A 25449-nucleotide genomic window follows, 5' to 3' on the forward strand; every position below is an offset into this window, starting at 1 on the left:
GAAGCATCCAAATGCCCATTTACAACAAGAAACTATGTGACACATAAAAAAAATAATTTAATTAAGAACAAGCAAGACTTAGATAGGGATTTAAAGATAGTACTTCGCCAAATTACAGACTGAAGTTTTGATTTTTAATGCTCTCATCCTGCTAAAAGACTTCGGCAGCATCAGAACGTGTGTGTGTGTGCGTGTGGACTGCAGCTTAACTAATGATAATCTGCTGAATTCTGCTTACAGAATGAATTCATATGACACTTCCACTGGGGAACACCTTTCTTAGGAAAGAGAAAAAGGCTCAGTGGGAACAACATTATATATATAAAACAATTGCACCACCGGAAATTAGTATTGCCTATATGACAAGAAAACAGAAAGATAAATGATGAGAAATAAAACGAAGAAAAGGCCTGCGTTCAGTCTGACAGCATTAGCAAAACTAGGCCTGCAGCTCTCTTTCTTTTATCCTGTTTGTGTGCCAGAGATCTGCTGAGGGGAACACGAAAGCCGGGCATGGCCTCTTTAACCAACATGACACAGACAGAGATGAATCCGCATCACGTGGACGCTGTCTGACTCATGTTCAGAACAACATTTATGGTAATCCCTGCACAATACAAGAGGCCAAATGATGTGAAAACAAATCAAAATACACACAAGCCAAATATAAAATTTGGTATTTAATGAGGCACGATAGATAGTGTTTAAATCAGCACACATTGAAACTACGCACAGCCTCAAGCTCATGTTGGTGCTTCAGCACCATGGAGAGCTCTAGCAATGTGAAATACAAATGCACCAGGATTGAGGTATCAGTGGCTCAATACAGGACTGTGTGTTCTCTTTTGTTTAACAATATATACTTCTGAACCAAATTTAACCAGAGAAATACCTGGCCCAAAGGCTTACCTTCTCTTTATTAGGCAGTGTTTGTGTTCTGGTGAAAGTGTCTCCTCCATTAATACTGATCAGTTCTGCATCTGCAGGCGGAAATGGCGCGGGGAAAACCACTACGTCACTCTTCAGTGTGTCTGAGCTAAAACACACGTCATACTGCTGAGTAGATTTGGAGTAAGACCAGCTCCCGTCAGGGTGTGTGGTGATCATCGGGGCGCTGTACCTGCCCAAACTGCCGTCTGTCCTGTGGCATTTCACAGCTATCAAACCGATGAGGCTCAGTAAAAAGATGACGGACACACTCACAATGGCGATCAGCAAATACAGATTTAAATCCGAGAAACTCTCCTCCTTTACCGGCGCATGTCTGAATGGAGTCTTGACGTCACCTCCGCTTTCAACAACCACAGCATCAATAGACACAGTCGCTGACAGTGAGGGCTCTCCGTTATCACAAACCAAAATGACCAGCGGGTGAGTTTTCAGGTCATTGTCACTCATTCTCCTCTTAGTCCTGATCTCCCCGCTGCTGGTTCCGATTCGGAACAGATTGTTTCCTTTGGGCTCAGAGATGTGGTAGGACAACAGCGCGTTGTAACCAGAATCTGCATCTACAGCCCTGATCTTGGCCACAAAGTAGCCCGCATCAGCAGAATAGGGAATGTTCTCGGTGTTAACGGAACCGAGCTCGGAATAGGGCGCGAGAATCGCGGGACTGTTGTCATTCTCATCCAGGACAAACACATTTACAGTCACGTTACTGCTGAGCGGAGGAACACCAGAGTCTGTGGCCTGAACTTTAAACTCAAATGTTTTGATCTCCTCATAGTTAAACGACTGTAAACTGTGCAGATCTCCAGTGTCGGAGTTTATAGTAATAGCAGAATATGTAGGGCTACTTCCAGATTTGTGAAGCGGTTCCAATAATCCATAAGTGATTTTGGAATTTTCATTTAAATCTGGATCAACAGCTGAAAGAGTGTAAATGATTTGGTCCATAGGACCATTTTCTTTCACAAACACATTAATGACAGGATTTGGGAAACTTGGAGGATTGTCATTAACATCAGATACATACACAGTAAAAACCCTAGTGGCAGAAAGAGGTGGAGCACCTTCATCCGACGCCATGATTGTGACATTATATCGATCAACACGCTCTCTATCAAGTGGTCCATCTACTACGAGAGAATAATAATTTTTATATGACGACTGTAATTTAAAAGGAACATCTCCAACCACTTTCCCGTGCACATGCCCATTTTTCCCCGAGTCTTTATCAGATATCGTTATCAGAGCCACCGTTGTTTCTCTTTTAGCATCCTCTCTTACTGTGTTCACTTGTGAAGTTAAAGATATTTCAGGCTCGTTGTCGTTCACATCTAAAACCTCTACTAATATTTTACAGTGCGCAGACCGCGGGCTCGCTCCTTTGTCTTTAGCCTGAGCATGAATCTCATAAGCATTACGTTCTTCAAAATCCACCCTCCCCTGCACAGAAACCACACCGGTAGCGGAATCAATTTTAAAAACACTACTTGCTTTATCATCGCTGTCTTGCTGAACTAAAGAGTAAATAATTTCACTATTTAGGCCTTCATCTAAATCAGTGGCGTTCAGGTTGATGACTAGTGTTCCCAATGGTGCGTTTTCAACAATGCGCACTTTGTAAAGAGCTTTGCCGAACACGGGTGCGTTGTCATTCACATCTTGCACATGTATTATTATCTGCATTGTACCTGATTTGGGAGGTTTTCCTCCATCTACAGCAGTCAAAGTGAGGTGGATTGCTGGCTGTTTTTCTCGATCTAAAGCTTTCTGCAGCACTAATTCAGCAGAAGCACTTTGCTCTCCTCCGCTTTGTACATCCAGAGAGAAATGCTCGTTCGGGCTCAGTTTGTAGCTTTTTACTGAGTTCGCTCCGACATCTGGGTCCGACGCTCTCGGCAGCTGAAATCTATCTCCAACAATAGACAATTCCGATATATTAAATAACTTAGAACGTATACGAAAAGAGGGAGAATTGTCGTTTATGTCTAAAATATTTATCTCAATGCGAAACAGGTTTAATGGATTATTAACAATGGCTTCTAAATTCACCGAACATTGCGGAGAAGCAGGGCAAAACGCCTCCCTGTCGATCCTCTCGCTGACGAACAGAACACCCGTTTTCAAATTAACCTCGAAATATTTTCTTCCCGAAACTGCAGGGATGTGAAATCCACGTGATTCCAGTTCTTGGATGTTTAAATTAAGATCCTTTGCGATATTTGCGACAAATGTCCCAGTGTTCGCCTCCTCTGAAATGGAATATGCGACCTGGGCTGAAGCTGAAGGCATCAACAGCAGCAAAACCAAACAAATAACGATCCCGCTCATAACAATTATATGAGCCATTATGCTGATGATTTTTGGACACCGCCAGAAATAAGTTCCAATAGTTAGTTATATTCCAGTATATGCCATGTCTTTATATGCATACCGCCACCACGAAGGAACAGAACAAAGCGCATGAGCGCGCGCTAAAGAGATAAGGAGGAGCCAGCGGGCGCGCGCAAAACGCTGCAAAACACTGCTGTACTGACACCAAGAGGCTTTTCATGAAAGAACCAGTTTTTATATTATTATTACTGTACAAAATGTGAGAATAGTCAATAATTGTTCGTCTTTTTAATATTTGGTGGTAAAAAGGACATAAGAAAATTATTAAAATAAATCTATTTCATGTCTTACCTTCTCTTTATTAGGCAGTGTTTGTGTTCTGGTGAAAGTGTCTCCTCCATTTATACTGATCAGTTCTGCATCTGCAGGCGGAAATGGCGCGGGGAAAACCACTACGTCACTCTTCAGTGTGTCTGAGCTAAAACACACGTCATACTGCTGAGTAGATTTGGAGTAAGACCAGCTCCCGTCAGGGTGTGTGGTGATCATCGGGGCGCTGTACCTGCCCAAACTGCTGTCTGTCCTGTGGCATTTCACAGCTATCAAACTGATGAGGCTCAGTAAAAAGATGACGGACACACTCACAATGGCGATCAGCAAATACAGATTTAAATCCGAGAAACTCTCCTCCTTTACCGGCGCATGTCTGAATGGAGTCTTGACGTCACCTCCGCTTTCAACAACCACAGCATCAATAGACACAGTCGCTGACAGTGAGGGCTCTCCGTTATCACAAACCAAAATGACCAGCGGGTGAGTTTTCAGGTCATTGTCACTCATTCTCCTCTTAGTCCTGATCTCCCCGCTGCTGGTTCCGATTCGGAACAGATTGTTTCCTTTGGGCTCAGAGATGTGGTAGGACAACAGCGCGTTGTAACCAGAATCTGCATCTACAGCCCTGATCTTGGCCACAAAGTAGCCCGCCTCAGCAGAATAGGGAATGTTCTCGGTGTTAACGGAACCGAGCTCGGAATAGGGCGCGAGAATCGCGGGACTGTTGTCATTCTCATCCAGGACAAACACATTTACAGTCACGTTACTGCTGAGCGGAGGAACACCAGAGTCTGTGGCCTGAACTTTAAACTCAAATGTTTTGATCTCCTCATAGTTAAACGACTGTAAACTGTGCAGATCTCCAGTGTCGGAGTTGATGTTGATCATGGATGTTACCGGGCCGCTTTTAGAGCTTTCTAGTAAAGAATATGTTATTCTGGCATTATCACCTACATCAGGATCAACAGCAGATACTGTATGAAGAACAGCTCCAATCTGACTGTTCTCTTTCACATACACATTAATGACGGGCTCTGGAAAGCGCGGCGCGTTGTCATTGACATCTGAAACGTGAACAGCAATGACACTGGTACTAGAGAGAGGCGGAGTCCCTTCATCAGCAGCGCTGATTGTCACATTATACTCAGACGCGCGCTCTCTGTCTAAAGGCCCGTTAACAAATAACGTATAATAATTTTTGTAAGAGTTCTGAACTTTAAAAGGAGAAGAACCCTGAATATTTAGGATTACCTGTCCGTTTTTACCAGCATCATTATCAGTTACAGTTATCATTCCAACCACTGTGTCAATCAAAGCATCCTCTTTTACAGTGTTAACCAAAGATGTAACAGAGATTTCAGGAACATTATCATTTATATCAATAATTTCCAGTAGAACTTTACAAAGGGCCGCTCTGGGTTTATGCCCTTTATCTTTTGCCTGTACTCGGAGCTCCACTGCATTTTTTCGTTCATAATCTACATCCCCTTTCACTGTAATTTCCCCAGTTTCAGGATTTATTGCAAATGATTCGACGTTTCTATCATTATCGTGATTAACTAAAGCATAAACAATCTGACCATTCACACCCTCATCTGGATCGCTGGCCTGTACTGTAATAATGGGAGTACCAGGAGGCGCGTTTTCATTCACGCGGGCTTTATACAGTGATTTGCTGAAAACGGGAATGTTATCGTTGACGTCTTCAACATTTACTGTTATCTGCATTGTTCCTGATCTTAGAGGTTTCCCTCCATCTACAGCAGTCAATGTAAGACGAATTAAAGGCTGTTTTTCTCGATCTAAAGCTTTTTGCAGCACTAATTCAGCAGACACACTCTGTTCTCCTCCGCTTTGGACATCCAGAGAGAAATGTTCATTAGGACTGAGCTTGTAGCTCTTCACCGAATTAATGCCCACATCTGCGTCAAACGCGCTCGGCAGAGCGAACTGCTCTCCTGGTAAGGCTAACTCTGATATGTTAATGGTTGTCTTTGGCGTACGGAATTTCGGCGGATTATCATTAATATCCAGAACGTTTATCTCAAATCTATATACATTCAAAGGCGAATTAACAATCGCTTCAAGAGGTAAAGAACACTTAATCTTCTGCTCACACAGCTCTTCTCGGTCTATTCTCTCTTTAACGTGAAGTACACCGGTCTTAAAATTAAAATCGAAATACCTCTTATTGCTCTCGGACACGATTTGAAATCCACGCCTTTCAATGTCCTGTACATTTAAGTTAAAATCCTTAGCTAAATTCCCGACTGCGGTACCAGGGTTTGTTTCCTCCGATATAGAATACACAATCTGACCATTTGTGAAAATCCAACAGCAAAGAAAGACGCTGAAAAATATCCAGGACCTCAAAACATGTGTCCGTGGTGAAGCCATTTTAACAAACCCTTTCCATGAATGCTAAAACACCGAAATCTTCCTGCATATCCGTGAAACGACTTCTGGTAAATCCACGAGTGAAATGCATGCGGAGACAATGGCGAACGACTAACAAAGCCCTTATCCAGGAAGAGCGAAAGAGGGAAATAGGAGGAGCTTCACCATGTCACGAATGCTCACAAAACAGGCAGATACTGACATCGCGCGGAGAGTTTTATACATCACATCAGCAAAGAAAAAAGCAAGACTTCTGTTTTTTTATAAATACTGCAAATTCAATTAATCAAACGAAAAAATGTGTGCAAAAAAATTGTTTTTTTCTAAATAACAGTTGCACTGCAAACAACCAATAAAATATGGAATATATATATATATATATATATATATATATATATATATATATATATATATATATATATATATATATATATATATATATATAGTCCGTTACACACACTTTAGATAGCATTTCAGGACCAAGGACAGTGGTCGCAGTCTAGTCCGTTTACATGAAAACGCTTTGAAGGTGAAGCGTGTCAAACCTCTTGCATTATCACACAGCATTATTCTAGGTAATGTTCTTGAATTTTCCAACATTATACCTGTATTAAATACTAGGCTACAAATTTTTAAGATTTAAATATCTGATGTCTTGACGGAGTAACGCATTCCAGCTCAAAGCAGGACAAGGTTAAATCAAAAGTGAGCAAAATAGATGTTAACTTATCCTACCTTCTCTTTATTAGGCAGTGTTTGTGTTCTGGTGAAAGTGTCTCCTCCATTAATACTGATCAGTTCTGCATCTGCAGGCGGAAATGGCGCGGGGAAAACCACTACGTCACTCTTCAGTGTGTCTGAGCTAAAACACACGTCATACTGCTGAGTAGATTTGGAGTAAGACCAGCTCCCGTCAGGGTGTGTGGTGATCATCGGGGCGCTGTACCTGCCCAAACTGCTGTCTGTCCTGTGGCATTTCACAGCTATCAAACTGATGAGGCTCAGTAAAAAGATGACGGACACACTCACAATGGCGATCAGCAAATACAGATTTAAATCCGAGAAACTCTCCTCCTTTACCGGCGCATGTCTGAATGGAGTCTTGACGTCACCTCCGCTTTCAACAACCACAGCATCAATAGACACAGTCGCTGACAGTGAGGGCTCTCCGTTATCACAAACCAAAATGACCAGCGGGTGAGTTTTCAGGTCATTGTCACTCATTCTCCTCTTAGTCCTGATCTCCCCGCTGCTGGTTCCGATTCGGAACAGATTGTTTCCTTTGGGCTCAGAGATGTGGTAGGACAACAGCGCGTTGTAACCGGAATCTGCATCTACAGCCCTGATCTTGGCCACAAAGTAGCCCGCCTCAGCAGAATAGGGAATGTTCTCGGTGTTAACGGAACCGAGCTCGGAATAGGGCGCGAGAATCGCGGGACTGTTGTCATTCTCATCCAGGACAAACACATTTACAGTCACGTTACTGCTGAGCGGAGGAACACCAGAGTCTGTGGCCTGAACTTTAAACTCAAATGTTTTGATCTCCTCATAGTTAAACGACTGTAAACTGTGCAGATCTCCAGTGTCGGAGTTGATGTTGATCATGGATGTTACCGAGCCGCTTTTAGAGCTTTCTAGTAAAGAATATGTTATTCTGGCATTATCACCCACATCAGGATCAACAGCAGATACTGTATGAAGAACAGCTCCAATCTGACTGTTCTCTTTCACATACACATTAATGACGGGCTCTGGAAAGCGCGGCGCGTTGTCATTGACATCAGAAACGTGTACAGCAATGACACTGGTACTAGAGAGAGGCGGAGACCCTTCATCAGCAGCGCTGATTGTCACATTATACTCAGACGCAGTTTCTCGATCTAAATGTCCGTTTACAATTAAAGTATAATAATTCTTGTATGAGTTCTGAACTTTGAATGGCAATGAATCTCTAATCTTAAGCTGAATTTCACCGTTTTTGCCAGCATCATTATCTAATACAGTTATCATACTAACCACTGTGCCATTAGCTGCGTCCTCCTTAACTGTATTTACTAAAGAGGTAACAGAAATTTCCGGCGTATTGTCATTAATATCAGTTATCTCCACCAGCACTTTGCAGTACGCGGCTCGTGGTTTATGGCCTTTGTCTTTAGCTTGCACTCTAATTTCAACAGCAGCGTTTTTTTCATAGTCTACAGTGCCTTTCACTGTTATAACACCGGTTTCAGGATCTATTGCGAATGCATCTGCGTTATTTTCATTATCTTGACTCACTAATGAATACACTATTTCACTATTTGGTCCCTCGTCTGGATCACTGGCGTGAACTTGGATCACTGAGGTGCCAAACGGTGAATTTTCTACTACTCGAGTTTTGAATAGAGGCTTACTGAAAACAGGAATATTATCATTCACATCCTCAATATTGACGATTATATTTATTGTTCCTGATCTTGGAGGTTTTCCTCCGTCTACAGCGGTCAGTGTGAGCTTGATCACCGGCTGTTTTTCTCGATCTAAAGCTTTCTGCAGCACTAATTCAGCAGACACACTCTGCTCTCCTCCGCTCTGTACGTCCAGAGAAAAGTGCTCATTCGCACTCAGTTTGTAGCTCTTGACTGAATTGCTGCCCACATCCGCGTCAAACGCCATTGGTAATGGAAATCTTTCCCCAGGAAATGCATACTCTGATATATTAAAATACTTCACAGGGGAACGAAATGTAGGTGCGTTATCATTAATATCTATAATGCTTACTTCAAAGCGGTAAACGTTTAATGGCGCATTAACAATAGCCTCCAACGGGAGAGAACATTTTAAGCTCCTTCCGCACAGCTCATCTCTATCTATTCTGTCATTAATATGGAGAAATCCAGTTTTTGAATTTAGTTCGAAATACCTCTTATTTGCTCCAGATACTAGTTGAAATCCCCGATTGGTTATATCCTGTAAATTCAGGTTTAAATCCTTTGCAAGGTTGCCGACTGTTGTTCCCGGGTTGGTCTCTTCCGACACTGTATATACAATGTGTCCCTCCGCAGTACTCCCAAAGCAAAATACCGCATATAAAAGGATCACTGAAAGACAATTATGAAGCGGAACTATTGCCATATTCCTTTAAGAACAAACAAGCACAATACTCATCAATATAAAAGCATTTTGGTCCAGGTTTCAGCTAATAGTCCACTACGATGCAGTGAAGCCGAAGAGCTGTGGAAGCGTCTGAACAAAGCAATCTCTCACTACAACAACAGCGAAAAATACAAGGCGGAGACACGAGAACGCAAGAGCACAGTTTAAATACGGACTGATGGTGACATCTAGAGGATAAAAGACTACTTTTAGATAGCTATAAGCGTTTCAATAAATCGCTGGACGTGAGCAGGGGAAAATATAAAATATATATTTATTTAAATACCAAACTAACAATAAATAAATGAATAAATAAATAAAAACAGACTTTAACTTTCATAGTATTTAAACATTTTATAAAATTAGACTTTATCTTAAGCTATAAAATCTAAGATTGTTACATGATTTTCAGAAAAAAAAAAAACTACCAAAGTAGATTATTATTAACACACTGTAAATTCCAAAAAGTTAAGGTAAGTCAAACCATTTGAGGATACCGACTGCAACAAACCATTTAAGTTCAAAGACAAATCCTAATGAGTACTGAGAACTTACTCCATTTGAGTAAAGGAAGCAAATTGAGCACCAAAAAAAACAATAAATGAAGAGAACTCAAACCAACTGAGTACTGTCAAACCCAGTAAGTTAAGACAACTCAAACCGTTTGAGGAAACCGATTGCAAAAACCAATTGAGTTAAAACAGTAATCTATATGAGTACTGTGAACTTACTCCATTTAAGTTGAAGCAATGAGGTATTTATTAACGCATTACCTTCAACACAGAGTTCATTATTCAGAGAAAAGGGTTCACAATAGCGTGAATGATAACCACTGAAGGCTTCAGCACCACGGACAGCGTCACAGGGTTTCAACAAATGCAGTAAAAAGTAATGCAATTTTCTATACGTTTACATACCTTCTCTTTATTAGGCAGTGTTTGTGTTCTGGTGAAAGTGTCTCCTCCATTAATACTGATCAGTTCTGCATCTGCAGGCGGAAATGGCGCAGGGAAAACCACTACGTCACTCTTCAGTGTGTCTGAGCTAAAACACACGTCATACTGCTGAGTAGATTTGGAGTAAGACCAGCTCCCGTCAGGGTGTGTGGTGATCATCGGGGCGCTGTACCTGCCCAAACTGCTGTCTGTCCTGTGGCATTTCACAGCTATCAAACTGATGAGGCTCAGTAAAAAGATGACGGACACACTCACAATGGCGATCAGCAAATACAGATTTAAATCCGAGAAACTCTCCTCCTTTACCGGCGCATGTCTGAATGGAGTCTTGACGTCACCTCCGCTTTCAACAACCACAGCATCAATAGACACAGTCGCTGACAGTGAGGGCTCTCCGTTATCACAAACCAAAATGACCAGCGGGTGAGTTTTCAGGTCATTGTCACTCATTCTCCTCTTAGTCCTGATCTCCCCGCTGCTGGTTCCGATTCGGAACAGATTGTTTCCTTTGGGCTCAGAGATGTGGTAGGACAACAGCGCGTTGTAACCAGAATCTGCATCTACAGCCCTGATCTTGGCCACAAAGTAGCCCGCCTCAGCAGAATAGGGAATGTTCTCGGTGTTAACGGAGCCGAGCTCGGAATAGGGCGCGAGAATCGCGGGACTGTTGTCATTCTCATCCAGGACAAACACATTTACAGTCACGTTACTGCTGAGCGGAGGAACACCAGAGTCTGTGGCCTGAACTTTAAACTCAAATGTTTTGATCTCCTCATAGTTAAACGACTGTAAACTGTGCAGATCTCCAGTGTCGGAGTTGATGTTGATCATGGATGTTACCGGGCCGCTTTTAGAGCTTTCTAGTAAAGAATATGTTATTCTGGCATTATCACCTACATCAGGATCAACAGCAGATACTGTATGAAGAACAGCTCCAATCTGACTGTTCTCTTTCACATACACATTAATGACGGGCTCTGGAAAGCGCGGCGCGTTGTCATTGACATCAGAAACGTGTACAGCAATGACACTGGTACTAGAGAGAGGCGGAGACCCTTCATCAGCAGCGCTGATTGTCACATTATACTCAGACGCGCGCTCTCTGTCTAGAGGTCCATCCACAACGAGTGAATATTTATTTTTATAGGTGTTTTGTAATGCAAACGGAAGGGAGTCGAGTATTTTTAATTTTACAGAACCATTTTCGCCAGAATCGTCATCTTTGACAGTAACCAAACCAACCATTGTGCCTTTTGGTGAATCTTCATTCACAACATTTACTAGGGAAGTTACAGATATTTCTGGTATATTATCATTCACATCCATTATTTCGATTAATACTTTACAGTGAGCGGCTCTTGGGAGTGAACCTTTGTCTCTTGCTTGCACGCGAATTTCAACAGCATTGTTTGACTCGTGATCTAATTTACCCAGAACAGTTATTTCACCAGACACTTCATTAATCGCAAATGACTCGATGATTCTATCATTCTTATGTTTAATGAATGAATATTCTATCTCTCCATTTAGTCCTTCGTCTGCATCCCTTGCGTTCACAGTAATAATGGAAGTACCGACTTGCGCATTTTCTGGAATTCGAGCTTTGTAAAGCGACTTTGTGAACACAGGAATATTGTCATTTGCATCTATGATTTTAACAATTATATTTACTGTCCCTGATCTTGGAGGTTTTCCTCCGTCTACTGCGGTCAGTGTGAGCCGGATCACCGGCTGTTTTTCTCGATCTAAAGCTTTCTGCAGCACTAATTCAGCAGACACACTCTGCTCTCCTCCGCTCTGAACATCCAGAGAAAAATGTTCATTTGGACTAAGCTTGTAGCTCTTCACCGAATTAATGCCCACATCCGCGTCATCTGCACTTGGTAAAGAATATCTTTCCCCTATAAATGCCGCCTCAGATACATTTAATTGTAAGGATGAGGAGTGAAATGTGGGAGAATTGTCGTTTATATCCAACACATTTACTTCAAATCTGTACATATTCAGTGGCGAATTAACAATGGCCTCCAGCTCTAACGCACATTTTAAGCTTTGTCCGCATATCTCCTCTCTGTCTAGTTTGTCTTTAATTTGAAATATTCCTGTCTTCATATTTACATCGAAATACCTTTTGTTGGGTCCAACGATCTGAAATCCCCGATGTTCCAGTTCTTGCAAATTAAGATTTAATTCTTTGACTATATTTCCGACTGTAGTCCCCGGACTGGCCTCTTCCGACACAGAAAACGCAATCTGCCCAGAGGAAATACTCGGAAGGATATTCAAAACAATGATATATATCCATAATTTATTTCGTTCCCATGCAGAATTCGCCATGTTCCGTCAGCACTTAATCCACGGGACAAACTAAACACATCCGCACATTGTTTTAGTAAATTAATCCACGCACAGCGCCGCAAAACACACACTCTCTACTATGGCTTCTCTTGAACAAAGCACAGCTCGAGCTCGAACGCCCTGCCCCAAAACAGGGAGGAGTCTGAGCAAGATTAAAAGGAACAATAATAAAAATTGCAAGACGGATCTTTGACGACATCTAGTGGATACACAAAGATGGTATGGCAAAGCAAACATATTGGAAAGCTAAATGTGTTCAAACTGAAATGAACAAGTCCACCTATCTCCACCTTTACTGCTACAAATAGGCAAATATACTTTTATAGAAAATGTCAAAGTTATCCAAAGACAGACACAAAACCACTCCTGTAGTTTATATGTAGCAAATAAAACAAGCACAGTAGCATTATACAAAAACGAGCACTAAAATAAATCAAACCAATCAAGACATCTGTGTAAAATCTGTAATCCTAGAGGGAACCCGGTATATTAAAATTTTATGGATTAAAATGACAAATGATGTCTCAAACTGAAATATATAAATATATATTAGAAATAAAATAGAATATTTTCGTTATTTAAATAAGTGTACATTTATTTTGAACTATGGGATGCAGCATTATTTTCATTTCGCAAAGAAGTCAAAGAGATGCATACTGTGAGCCATTGGGGCTGCCTTTGGCAATGTTACCACAACATGCCTCGGAAAATAAAAAGCCATATCGTGCTACATTTAATATACTTCAAACTTTTTGACAGTTATATCAGCACCATGGACAGCACTAACTGTTCAGGGGGAAACCAAAGCGTAGCGAGGACAAAAATGAACACCATAACACTTCGCTCATAATGTGAATATAAATGAGAATCAGCAAGCCAACAACCCATGAAATAAAATATCATTAATTTACCAGAGGCTCTAAATCTCTTACCTTCTCTTTATTAGGCAGTGTTTGTGTTCTGGTGAACGTGTCTCCTCCATTAATACTGATCAGTTCTGCATCTGCAGGCGGAAATGGCGCAGGGAAAACCACTACGTCACTCTTCAGTGTGTCTGAGCTAAAACACACGTCATACTGCTGAGTAGATTTGGAGTAAGACCAGCTCCCGTCAGGGTGTGTGGTGATCATCGGGGCGCTGTACCTGCCCAAACTGCTGTCTGTCCTGTGGCATTTCACAGCTATCAAACTGATGAGGCTCAGTAAAAAGATGACGGACACACTCACAATGGCGATCAGCAAATATAGATTTAAATCCGAGAAACTCTCCTCCTTTACCGGCGCATGTCTGAATGGAGTCTTGACGTCACCTCCGCTTTCAACAACCACAGCATCAATAGACACAGTCGCTGACAGTGAGGGCTCTCCGTTATCACAAACCAAAATGACCAGCGGGTGAGTTTTCAGGTCATTGTCACTCATTCTCCTCTTAGTCCTGATCTCCCCGCTGCTGGTTCCGATTCGGAACAGATTGTTTCCTTTGGGCTCAGAGATGTGATAGGACAACAGCGCGTTGTAACCAGAATCTGCATCTACAGCCCTGATCTTGGCCACAAAGTAGCCCGCCTCAGCAGAATAGGGAATGTTCTCGGTGTTAACGGAGCCGAGCTCGGAATAGGGCGCGAGAATCGCGGGACTGTTGTCATTCTCATCCAGGACAAACACATTTACAGTCACGTTACTGCTGAGCGGAGGAACACCAGAGTCTGTGGCCTGAACTTTAAACTCAAATGTTTTGATCTCCTCATAGTTAAACGACTGTAAACTGTGCAGATCTCCAGTGTCAGAGTTGATGTTGATCATGGATGTTACCGGGCCGCTTTTAGAGCTTTCTAGTAAAGAATATGTTATTCTGGCATTATCACCTACATCAGGATCAACAGCAGATACTGTATGAAGAACAGCTCCAATCTGACTGTTCTCTTTCACATACACATTAATGACGGGCTCTGGAAAGCGCGGCGCGTTGTCATTGACATCAGAAACGTGTACAGCAATGACACTGGTACTAGAGAGAGGCGGAGTCCCTTCATCAGCAGCGCTGATTGTCACATTATACTCAGACGCGCGCTCTCTGTCTAGAGGTCCATCCACAATCAAAGAATATTTATTTTTATAGGTGTTCTGTAATACAAACGGAAGGGAGTCGAGTATTTTTAATTTTACTGATCCATTTTCTCCAGAGTCATCATCTTTTACAGTAATCAGCCCTACCATTGTTCCCTTTGGTGACCCTTCCTTCACAACATTACTAATAGACGTTACAGATATTTCTGGTATATTATCATTAACGTCCATTATTTCCACTAATACTTTGCAATGAGCTACTCTTGGAGTCGAGCCTTTGTCTCTTGCCTGCACGCGTATTTCAAAAGCATTGTTTGATTCGTGGTCTAATTTACCCAGAACAGTTATTTTACCAGTTTCTTTATTAATTGTAAATGTCTCAATATTTTTATCATTCACATGTTTAATGAAAGAATAAACTATTTCTCCGTTTAGCCCCGCGTCTGCATCTTTGGCGTTTACAGTGATAACGGAGTATCCAACGGGTGCGTTTTCTGGGATTCTAGCTTTGTAAAGTGATTTTGTGAAAACAGGAATGTTATCGTTCACATCTATAACATTAACAATTATATTTACGGTTCCTGATCTTGGAGGTTTTCCTCCGTCTACAGCGGTCAGTGTGAGCCGGATCACCGGCTGTTTTTCTCGATCTAAAGCTTTCTGCAGCACTAATTCAGCAGACACACTCTGTTCTCCTCCGCTCTGAACATCCAGAGAGAAATGTTCACTTGCACTAAGCTTGTAGCTCTTCACCGAATTAATGCCCACATCCGCGTCATCTGCACTTGGTAATGCATACCTTTCTCCTATAAATGCCGCCTCAGATACATTCAATTGTAAAGTCGAGAAGTGAAATGTGGGAGAATTGTCGTTTATATCCAACACATTTACTTCAAATCTGTACATATTCAGTGGCGAATTAACAATGGCCTCCAGCTCTAACGCACATTTTAAGCTTTGTCCGCATATCTCCTCTCTGTCTAGTTTGTCCTTAACCTGAAGTATTCCTGTCTTCATATTTGCATCGAAATACCTTTTGTTGGGTCCAACGATCTGAAATCCCCGATGTTCCAGTTCTTGCAAATTAAGGTTTAATTCTTTGACTATATTCCCGACTGTAGTCCCCGGACTGGCCTCTTCCGACACAGAAAACGCAATCTGCCCAGAGGAAATCCGCGGAAGGATATTCAAAACAATGATATATATCCACAATTTATTTCGTTCCCTTGCAGAATTCGCCATGATCCGTCAGCACTTAATCCACAGGACAAACTAAACACATCCGCACATTGTTTTAGTAAAACAATCCACGTACTGCGCCGCAAAACACACTCTCTACTCTGGCTTCTCTTGAACAAAGCACAGCTCGAGCTCAGACGCCCTGCCCCAAAACAGGGAGGAGTCCGAATGAGAATAAAGAAGGAGGACTATTATTTTTAAGATAGGTCGTTAACGACACCTAGTGGATACACAAGGCAGTATGGCAAAGACACTCGCTTACTTTCCTTCAATTATCTAATTCCATCAGGGTTCGCCACAGCGCAATGAGCCGCCAATTCGAAAAGCAAACACTCCAAAGTTAAACATGATCAAAATATATTAAGGTTAAAATGAAATGGATCAAGTCTGCCTTCACCTTTACTGATAAAAATAAATAGGAAATGTTTTCCTGGAAAAACACTAAATAAACTACAAACTCTTCTAAAAGGAAAAATAGAATATTGAAATGTAATATAGACAAATCTACAATAAAACAGATCAAATAAATATTTTATAAACATCAAATAAATATTAAATAAACATCTATTTAAAATAATAGCTCTTTTAGGTTGATGGGATAAAGAGTGATATTCCTAAATTTAACAAGTACATTAACAATTACTCCCGTATAGTTTAATTACTGGAAATAAAAACTGGCTTAGGACTACTATACAACAACAACAACAATTAAAATAATCAAATAAGTAAATCTGAAAAATCCACTCTAATGTCTTAAACATGTTTACCTATATCAGCACCGTGGACAGCACACACTACTTAAGAGACGAGAAGTGACACAGTCGCCAATAAACTCTTAACTCATTATGTGAACTTATAAGGCAAACCCCCACAAATATGCCAGCAAATTAAGAGAGACACCAAATCTCTTACCTTTTCTTTATTAGGGAGTGTTTGTGTTCTGGTGAAAGTGTCTCCTCCATTAATACTGATCAGTTCTGCATCTGCAGGCGGAAATGGCGCGGGGAAAACCACTACGTCACTCTTTAGTGTGTCTGAGCTAAAACACACGTCATACTGCTGAGTAGATTTGGAGTAAGACCAGCTCCCGTCAGGGTGTGTGGTGATCATCGGGGCGCTGTACCTGCCCAAACTGCTGTCTGTCCTGTGGCATTTCACAGCTATCAAACTGATGAGGCTCAGTAAAAAGATGACGGACACACTCACTATGGCGATCAGCAAATACAGATTTAAATCCGAGAAACTCTCCTCCTTTACCGGCGCATGTCTGAATGGAGTCTTGACGTCACCTCCGCTTTCAACAACCACAGCATCAATAGACACAGTCGCTGACAGTGAGGGCTCTCCGTTATCACAAACCAAAATGACCAGCGGGTGAGTTTTCAGGTCATTGTCACTCATTCTCCTCTTAGTCCTGATCTCCCCGCTGCTGGTTCCGATTCGGAACAGATTGTTTCCTTTGGGCTCAGAGATGTGGTAGGACAACAGCGCGTTGTAACCGGAATCTGCATCTACAGCCCTGATCTTGGCTACAAAGTAGCCCGCCTCAGCAGAATAGGGAATGTTCTCGGTGTTAACGGAACCGAGCTCGGAATAGGGCGCGAGAATCGCGGGACTGTTGTCATTCTCATCCAGGACAAACACATTTACAGTCACGTTACTGCTGAGCGGAGGAACACCAGAGTCTGTGGCCTGAACTTTAAACTCAAATGTTTTGATCTCCTCGTAGTTAAACGACTGTAAACTGTGCAGATCTCCAGTGTCAGAGTTGATGTTGATCATGGATGTTACCGGGCCGCTATTAGAGCTTTCTAGTAAAGAATATGTTATTCTGGCATTATCACCTACATCAGGATCAACAGCAGATACTGTATGAAGAACAGCTCCAATCTGACTGTTCTCTTTCACATACACATTAATGACGGGCTCTGGAAAGCGCGGCGCGTTGTCATTGACATCAGAAACGTGTACAGCAATGACACTGGTACTAGAGAGAGGCGGAGTCCCTTCATCAGCAGCGCTGATTGTCACATTATACTCAGACGCGCGCTCTCTGTCTAGAGGTCCATCTACCACTAAGGAATAATAATTCTTGTAATTTGTCTGAAGTTTAAAAGGCACATTATTTGACACAGCGCAATTCACCACACCGTTTCTGCCACCATCTCTGTCAATCACTGAGACCAGAGCAACAGCAGTGCCAATACTGGCGTCCTCTTTCACTGTACTGAGGAGTGACGTCACGGTTATCTCTGGCTCATTGTCATTAATATCCAGCACCTCCACTAGGACTTTACAATGCGTGGACATTGGAGGCTGTCCTTTGTCACTGGCCTGTGCGCGGATCTCAAACGCATTGTTTTTCTCGAAATTTACATCGCCCTTGACTGTGATTGCACCCGTAATCGCATCAATCTGAAAAATATCTAAAATGTGATCTTGATCTGTCTCTCGAAGTGAATAAATGATATCGCTGTTGGTACCCTCATCTTTGTCGGTTGCATTTATAATTATTACAGTGCTACCAATAGGCACGTTTTCAACAAGACTTGCTTTATATAAAGGGCGACTGAACACAGGAGCATTGTCATTAATATCTAAAACCCTAATAATTATCTGAGACGTGCCTGATTTCGGCGGATTTCCTCCATCTGCAGCGGTCAGTGTAAGCTGGACCAGAGGCTGTTTTTCACGGTCTAAAGCTTTCTGCAAAACTAACTCAGCGGAGACGCTCTGCTCTTCTCCTTTGTGCACTGCTAAGGAAAAATACTCATTTTGGCTTAACTTATAGGTGCTCACTGTGTTTTTTCCTACATCCGCATCAGACGCATAAGAAAGAGGGAATTTTACGCCGGGTAAAGTGTTCTCAGCGACATCTAAATATTGAGTTTTTGAATTAAATGTCGGTTTATTATCGTTTACATCCACAATATTGATTTCTATCTGATAGAGCTTTAATGGATTGTTGATAACTGCCTCTACACTGACTGTGCATTTGGGCGCTTTGGCGCAAAGCTCCTCTCTGTCTATTCTTTCGTTCACATATAAAAACCCAGTTTTTAGATTTACCTCGAAATATTTTTTCTTGGCTCCCGTGACAATCTGAAACATGCGCGACTCCAGTTCCTGAACATTCAGGTTTAGATCCTTAGCGAGATTTCCCACTGTTGTTCCCGGACTCACCTCCTCAGAAACAGAATAGGAGAGCTGCCCTGATGCCGCGTCCCAGAAACACACTAAAACAGCGAGCACAAAACAAGCCACGACAGATCTCCTTCTGTGCATCACGAACATCGCGACATCCACTGAATCCAGTGCAGTTATCCACAAAGCAAAAGAGAAAATCCAAGTTCATCCACGCGAATCAAGAAATATTAGACAACATCCCATTTTATCGACGACACAACACGAGGCCTTCGCTCACTGTTACACGTTCAGTCTCTCTGAAACAAAGCCCTGTGAAATCCCCTCCCCACTAGAACCAGGAGGGGCTTCCAGACACGAAATATTAGACCAAATGATACGGTCTATAGTGACACCAAGCGGATTTATGAATTGAAAGCAACAAAAAAAAAAAGTCCAATATCACAAATCATCATTACAGTTATCATTCAAAAAAAAAAAAAAAAAAACAATACTAGCCTATTAGAAATCATTGATATTTCAGTTTGTCCAATATGTGAGAAAATGTTGGTGCAAGTTTGCCAAGCTATTTTGTGCTTGCATGTACTTTATTCGTCTTTTATAAGAGGGGAAATATGCATATGCACGTTTAAAATATTACTATTATTAATAATAATAATAATAATAATAATAATAATAAATATTAATAATAATAATAACAGTAATGATAATAATTAATTAATAATTTTGTAAGAAAGTGTAAAAATACAAAACGTGTTTAGAATTAATTAAGGAGAAATATATTAATAACAAGATAAATCAGCAGCACCAACCCGCATTTTAAACATCACTATAATCAGAACGGCGGACAGCTCCACACAGACGCGAAATTCAAATTTAATACAACTAAATAACAAATGAATCGTAAGTTTGTTTAAAAAAAACAGCTAACATTAATAGGTGAATATTAACATTTTAAGCTTGCGAATTCAGTACTGTATTTACTGCTTTAAGAACATTAACAACGTCAATAAAAGAAAACGCTGGAAATGTTAGAGAAAAATATAGTATATCTAAAAATGCAATGCAAAGGCTTAACTATGTTATTCATATTAACTATGGAACTTTGTTAGGCAAAAAAAAATGCTAAAACATTTATTAAGGGGGCTAATATTATTATTAATGGCCTAGTAATGATCTTGTCAGTTTTATTTATATATTTTATCAATTCCAGCCAAACTAAAATAACTTAAGACTTTCTCCAGAAGAAACATATAATAGGAAACATTGTGAAAAATAATTCCTTGCCCTATAAACATCACTTCACTTAGATAAAAAAAAAAAAAAAAACGTAACAGCAATGCCAAAATCTCAGACACGAACGATCACAATATTCACCAGATTCAGAACCACGGATAGTTCCAATAAAGGCCATTAATTTGAAACACATAGTTTATATGGAGCGGTTTACATTCGTCTGCTAATTTTACGCATAACAACATTAATCATTGTACTACTTTTAACATCGTTAAGATTGTAAACACTAAAAAACGAAACCAAAACGTTACAATGAAAACGTTTAATCTCTTACCTTTTCTTTATTAGGCAGTGTTTGTGTTCTGGTGAAAGTGTCTCCTCCATTAATACTGATCAGTTCTGCATCTGCAGGCGGATATGGCGCGGGGAAAACCACTACGTCACTCTTCAGTGTGTCTGAGCTAAAACACACGTCATACTGCTGAGTAGATTTGGAGTAAGACCAGCTCCCGTCAGGGTGTGTGGTGATCATCGGGGCGCTGTACCTGCCCAAACTGCTGTCTGTCCTGTGGCATTTCACAGCTATCAAACTGATGAGGCTCAGTAAAAAGATGACGGACACACTCACAATGGCGATCAGCAAATACAGATTTAAATCCGAGAAACTCTCCTCCTTTACCGGCGCATGTCTGAATGGAGTCTTGACGTCACCTCCGCTTTCAACAACCACAGCATCAATAGACACAGTCGCTGACAGTGAGGGCTCTCCGTTATCACAAACCAAAATGACCAGCGGGTGAGTTTTCAGGTCATTGTCACTCATTCTCCTCTTAGTCCTGATCTCCCCGCTGCTGGTTCCGATTCGGAACAGATTGTTTCCTTTGGGTTCAGAGATGTGGTAGGACAACAGCGCGTTGTAACCAGAATCTGCATCTACAGCCCTTATCTTGGCCACAAAGTAGCCCGCCTCAGCAGAATAGGGAATGTTCTCGGTGTTAACGGAACCGAGCTCGGAATAGGGCGCGAGAATCGCGGGACTGTTGTCATTCTCATCCAGGACAAACACATTTACAGTCACGTTACTGCTGAGCGGAGGAACACCAGAGTCTGTGGCCTGAACTTTAAACTCAAATGTTTTGATCTCCTCATAGTTAAAAGACTGTAAACTGTGCAGATCTCCAGTGTCAGAGTTGATGTTGATCATGGATGTTACCGGGCCGCTTTTAGAGCGTTCTAGTAAAGAATATGTTATTCTGGCATTATCACCTACATCAGGATCAACAGCAGATACTGTATGAAGAACAGCTCCAATCTGACTGTTCTCTTTCACATACACATTAATGACGGGCTCTGGAAAGCGCGGCGCGTTGTCATTGACATCTGAAACGTGTACAGCAATGACACTGGTACTAGAGAGAGGCGGAGACCCTTCATCAGCAGCGCTGATTGTCACGTTATACTCAGACGCGCGCTCTCTGTCTAGAGGTCCATCTACCACTAAGGAATAATAATTCTTGTAATTTGTCTGAAGTTTAAAAGGCACATTATTTGACACCGCGCAATTCACCACACCGTTTCTGCCACCATCTCTGTCAATCACTGAGACCAGAGCAACAGCAGTGCCAATACTGGCGTCCTCTTTCACTGTACTGAGGAGTGACGTCACGGTTATCTCTGGCTCATTGTCATTAATATCCAGCACCTCCACTAGGACTTTACATTGTGTGGATACTGGGGGCTGTCCTTTGTCACTGGCCTGTGCGCGGATCTCAAATGCGTTGTTCTCTTCGAAATCTATATTGCCCTTGACTATGATAACACCGGTATTTTGATCAATATCAAACATTTGCAGGACTTTATTTTGATCTCTTTTAATTAAAGAATAAATAATCTCGCTATTACTGCCTTCATCAAAATCTGTCGCGTTTAGCACAGCAATTGTAGTTCCAATAGCCGCATTTTCAAAAACAGATGTTTTATACAAGGGCTTACTGAACGCAGGAGCATTATCATTAATATCTAAAACTCTAACCATTATAATCGATGTACCAGTTTTAGATGGTGTTCCTCCGTCTACAGCGGTCAGTGTGAGCTGTATCGCAGGCTTTTTTTCTCGGTCTAAAGCTTTCTGCAGCACTAATTCAGCAGATACACCCTCTCCTCTGTGCACTGCTAAAGAAAAATGCTCATTCGAGCTAAGCTTGTAATCATTAATGGCGTTTTTTCCAACATCTGCGTCTGTAGCATGATGAAGAGGAAATCTAACACCTGACAGTGTGTTTTCTGCAATGTCTATTGTTTGTGATTTCTCGCTAAATGACGGAGAATTATCGTTTACATCCACAATATTGATTTCTATCTGATAGAGCTTTAATGGATTGTTGATAACCGCTTCTACACTGACTGTGCATTTGGGCGCTTTGGCGCAAAGCTCCTCTCTGTCTATTCTTTCGTTCACATATAAAAACCCAGTTTTTAGATTTACCTCGAAATATTTTTTCTTGGCTCCCGTGACAATCTGAAACATGCGCGACTCCAGTTCCTGAACATTCAGGTTTAGATCCTTAGCGAGATTTCCCACTGTTGTTCCCGGACTCACCTCCTCAGAAACAGAATAGGAGAGCTGCCCTGATGCCGCGTCCCAGAAACACACTAAAACAGCGAGCACAAAACAAGCCACGACAGATCTCCTTCTGTGCATCGAGAACATCGCGACATCCACTGAATCCAGTGCAGTTATCCACAAAGCAAAAGAGAAAATCCAAGTTCATCCACGCGAATCAAGAAATATTAGACAACATCCCATTTTATCGACGACACAACACGAGGCCTTCGCTCACTGTTACACGTTCAGTCTCTCTGAAACAAAGCCCTGTGAAATCCCCTCCCCACTAGAACCAGGAGGGGCTTCCAGACACGAAATATTAGACCAAATGATACGGTCTATAGTGACACCAAGCGGATTTATGAATTAAAACCAACAAAAAAAGTCCAATATCACAAATGTATCACTGTTATTCAAAAAAACAATACTAGCCTATTAGAAATCATTGCTATTTCAGTGTGTCCAATATGCGAGAAAATGTTGGTGCGTTTGCCAAGCTATTTTGTGCTTGCATGTACTTTATTCATCTTTTATAACAGGAGAAATATACATATGCACGTTTAATTTGTAACAGCGGATTTAACATTAGCAGCATGCAATATTATTATAATTATTACTATTATTATTAAATAATTATTATGATAATAATAAATTATTGATTTTGTAAGAAAGTGTAAAAATACAAAACGTATTTTAGAATAAATTAAGGAGAAATATATTAATAACAAGATAAAACAGCAGCACCAACCCGCATTTAAAAAGTCACCATAATCAGGACCAGAGACAGCTCCACCCAAACGCAAAATTCTACTTTAATACAAATAAATAACAAATGAATCATAAGTTTATTTTAAAATAGAGCTAACATTAATCAGCAAAATTTTTAATTGAAGTTTCAGAATTTAGTACTGTTTTTATTGGTCTGAGAACATTAACAACGTTAATAAGAGGAAACACTGGAAATCTGCGAGAAAATATAGTATAGCTTAAAGTGTAATTCAAAGGTTTAACTATGTTATTCATATTAACTAGGGAACTCATTGGACAAAAAATACTACAATAATCTTAAGGGAGCTAATGATAACAATGACCTAATAAGGACCTTAGCTGTTTCGTTGTGATTTATTATTAATTCCAGCCAAAATAAAACAACTAAGACTTTCTCCATAAGAAACATATAATAGGAAATATTGTGGAAAAAATTGTTCCTTCCCTTATTAACATAATTTAGATGTTTGAAAAAAGCACGACACCAAAAGCAAATTTTCAGACACAAACGATCACAATATTCTTCAGATTCAGAACCACGGATAGTTCCAATGAAGGCCATTAATTTGAAATTCCTTTGTGAAGGAACACTACAAAACGAAACCAAAACGTTACAATGAAAACGTTTAATCTCTTACCTTTTCTTTATTAGGCAGTGTTTGTGTTCTGGTGAAAGTGTCTCCTCCATTAATACTGATCAGTTCTGCATCTGCAGGCGGATATGGCGCGGGGAAAACCACTACGTCACTCTTCAGTGTGTCTGAGCTAAAACACACGTCATACTGCTGAGTAGATTTGGAGTAAGACCAGCTCCCGTCAGGGTGTGTGGTGATCATTGGGGCGCTGTACCTGCCCAAACTGCTGTCTGTCCTGTGGCATTTTACAGCAATCAAACTGATGAGGCTCAGTAAAAAGATGACGGACACACTCACAATGGCGATCAGCAAATACAGATTTAAATCCGAGAAACTCTCCTCCTTTACCGGCGCATGTCTGAATGGAGTCTTGACGTCACCTCCGCTTTCAACAACCACAGCATCAATAGACACAGTCGCTGACAGTGAGGGCTCTCCGTTATCACAAACCAAAATGACCAGCGGGTGAGTTTTCAGGTCATTGTCACTCATTCTCCTCTTAGTCCTGATCTCCCCGCTGCTGGTTCCGATTCGGAACAGATTGTTTCCTTTGGGCTCAGAGATGTGGTAGGACAACAGCGCGTTGTAACCAGAATCTGCATCTACAGCCCTGATCTTGGCCACAAAGTAGCCCGCCTCAGCAGAATAGGGAATGTTCTCGGTGTTAACGGAACCGAGCTCGGAATAGGGCGCGAGAATCGCGGGACTGTTGTCATTCTCATCCAGGACAAACACATTTACAGTCACGTTACTGCTGAGCGGAGGAACACCAGAGTCTGTGGCCTGAACTTTAAACTCAAATGTTTTGATCTCCTCATAGTTAAACGACTGTAAACTGTGCAGATCTCCAGTGTCAGAGTTGATGTTGATCATGGATGTTACCGGGCCGCTTTTAGAGCTTTCTAGTAAAGAATATGTTATTTTGGCATTATCACCTACATCAGGATCAACAGCAGATACTGTATGAAGAACAGCTCCAATCTGACTGTTCTCTTTCACATACACATTAATGACGGGCTCTGGAAAGCGCGGCGCGTTGTCATTGACATCAGAAACGTGAACAGCAATGACACTGGTACTAGAGAGAGGCGGAGACCCTTCATCAGCAGCGCTGATTGTCACATTATACTCAGATGCCACTTCTCTATCTAAAGGCCCGTTCACCACAAGCGAAAATCTATTTTTGTAAGTGTTTTCTAACCTAAACTGCGCCGAGTCGCGTATTTGTAGACGCACAACGCCATTTTTACCAGCATCTCCATCTTTTACTGTGATTAATCCCACCATTGTACCAGGAG

General features: G+C 41.3%; 10 protein-coding genes across 10 annotated transcripts in view; all 10 read right to left on the minus strand.

The window, feature by feature from the left end:
- pcdh2ab12 (protocadherin 2 alpha b 12) overlaps nucleotides 1-3322 on the minus strand; it is a 66588-nt gene extending 63266 nt beyond the window's left edge. Inside the window, 1 exon segment of the mRNA NM_001009591.2 lies at nucleotides 910-3322. Within this exon segment, the coding sequence (NP_001009591.2) occupies nucleotides 910-3294 (2385 nt within the window). The 5' untranslated portion in view covers nucleotides 3295-3322.
- The window catches only part of pcdh2ab10 (protocadherin 2 alpha b 10), a 69375-nt gene extending 63266 nt beyond the window's left edge, over nucleotides 1-6109 (minus strand). Inside the window, 1 exon segment of the mRNA NM_001009589.2 lies at nucleotides 3631-6109. Within this exon segment, the coding sequence (NP_001009589.2) occupies nucleotides 3631-6009 (2379 nt within the window). The 5' untranslated portion in view covers nucleotides 6010-6109.
- Nucleotides 1-9189, minus strand: part of pcdh2ab9 (protocadherin 2 alpha b 9) — a 72455-nt gene extending 63266 nt beyond the window's left edge. The window contains 1 exon segment of the mRNA NM_001009596.2: nucleotides 6745-9189. Within this exon segment, the coding sequence (NP_001009596.2) occupies nucleotides 6745-9123 (2379 nt within the window). The 5' untranslated portion in view covers nucleotides 9124-9189.
- Nucleotides 1-12437, minus strand: part of pcdh2ab7 (protocadherin 2 alpha b 7) — a 75703-nt gene extending 63266 nt beyond the window's left edge. The window contains 1 exon segment of the mRNA NM_001009594.1: nucleotides 10062-12437. Coding sequence (NP_001009594.1) covers nucleotides 10062-12437 — 2376 coding nt within the window.
- pcdh2ab5 (protocadherin 2 alpha b 5) overlaps nucleotides 1-19057 on the minus strand; it is an 82323-nt gene extending 63266 nt beyond the window's left edge. The window contains 1 exon segment of the mRNA NM_001008483.2: nucleotides 16676-19057. Within this exon segment, the coding sequence (NP_001008483.2) occupies nucleotides 16676-19057 (2382 nt within the window).
- The window catches only part of pcdh2ab3 (protocadherin 2 alpha b 3), an 86119-nt gene extending 63266 nt beyond the window's left edge, over nucleotides 1-22853 (minus strand). The window contains 1 exon segment of the mRNA NM_001008484.1: nucleotides 20478-22853. Within this exon segment, the coding sequence (NP_001008484.1) occupies nucleotides 20478-22853 (2376 nt within the window).
- The window catches only part of pcdh2aa1 (protocadherin 2 alpha a 1), a 202037-nt gene that overhangs the window by 63266 nt on the left and 113322 nt on the right, over nucleotides 1-25449 (minus strand).
- pcdh2aa3 (protocadherin 2 alpha a 3) overlaps nucleotides 1-25449 on the minus strand; it is a 192430-nt gene that overhangs the window by 63266 nt on the left and 103715 nt on the right.
- pcdh2aa15 (protocadherin 2 alpha a 15) overlaps nucleotides 1-25449 on the minus strand; it is a 147926-nt gene that overhangs the window by 63266 nt on the left and 59211 nt on the right.
- The window catches only part of pcdh2ab2 (protocadherin 2 alpha b2), an 89903-nt gene that overhangs the window by 63266 nt on the left and 1188 nt on the right, over nucleotides 1-25449 (minus strand). Inside the window, 1 exon segment of the mRNA NM_001009592.2 lies at nucleotides 24155-25449. This exon segment is cut by the window's right edge and continues 1188 nt beyond it. Within this exon segment, the coding sequence (NP_001009592.2) occupies nucleotides 24155-25449 (1295 nt within the window).

The sequence above is a fragment of the Danio rerio genome, chromosome 14 (assembly GCF_049306965.1).
Source record: "Danio rerio strain Tuebingen ecotype United States chromosome 14, GRCz12tu, whole genome shotgun sequence".
In the NCBI taxonomy this organism is placed as follows: domain Eukaryota; kingdom Metazoa; phylum Chordata; class Actinopteri; order Cypriniformes; family Danionidae; genus Danio; species Danio rerio.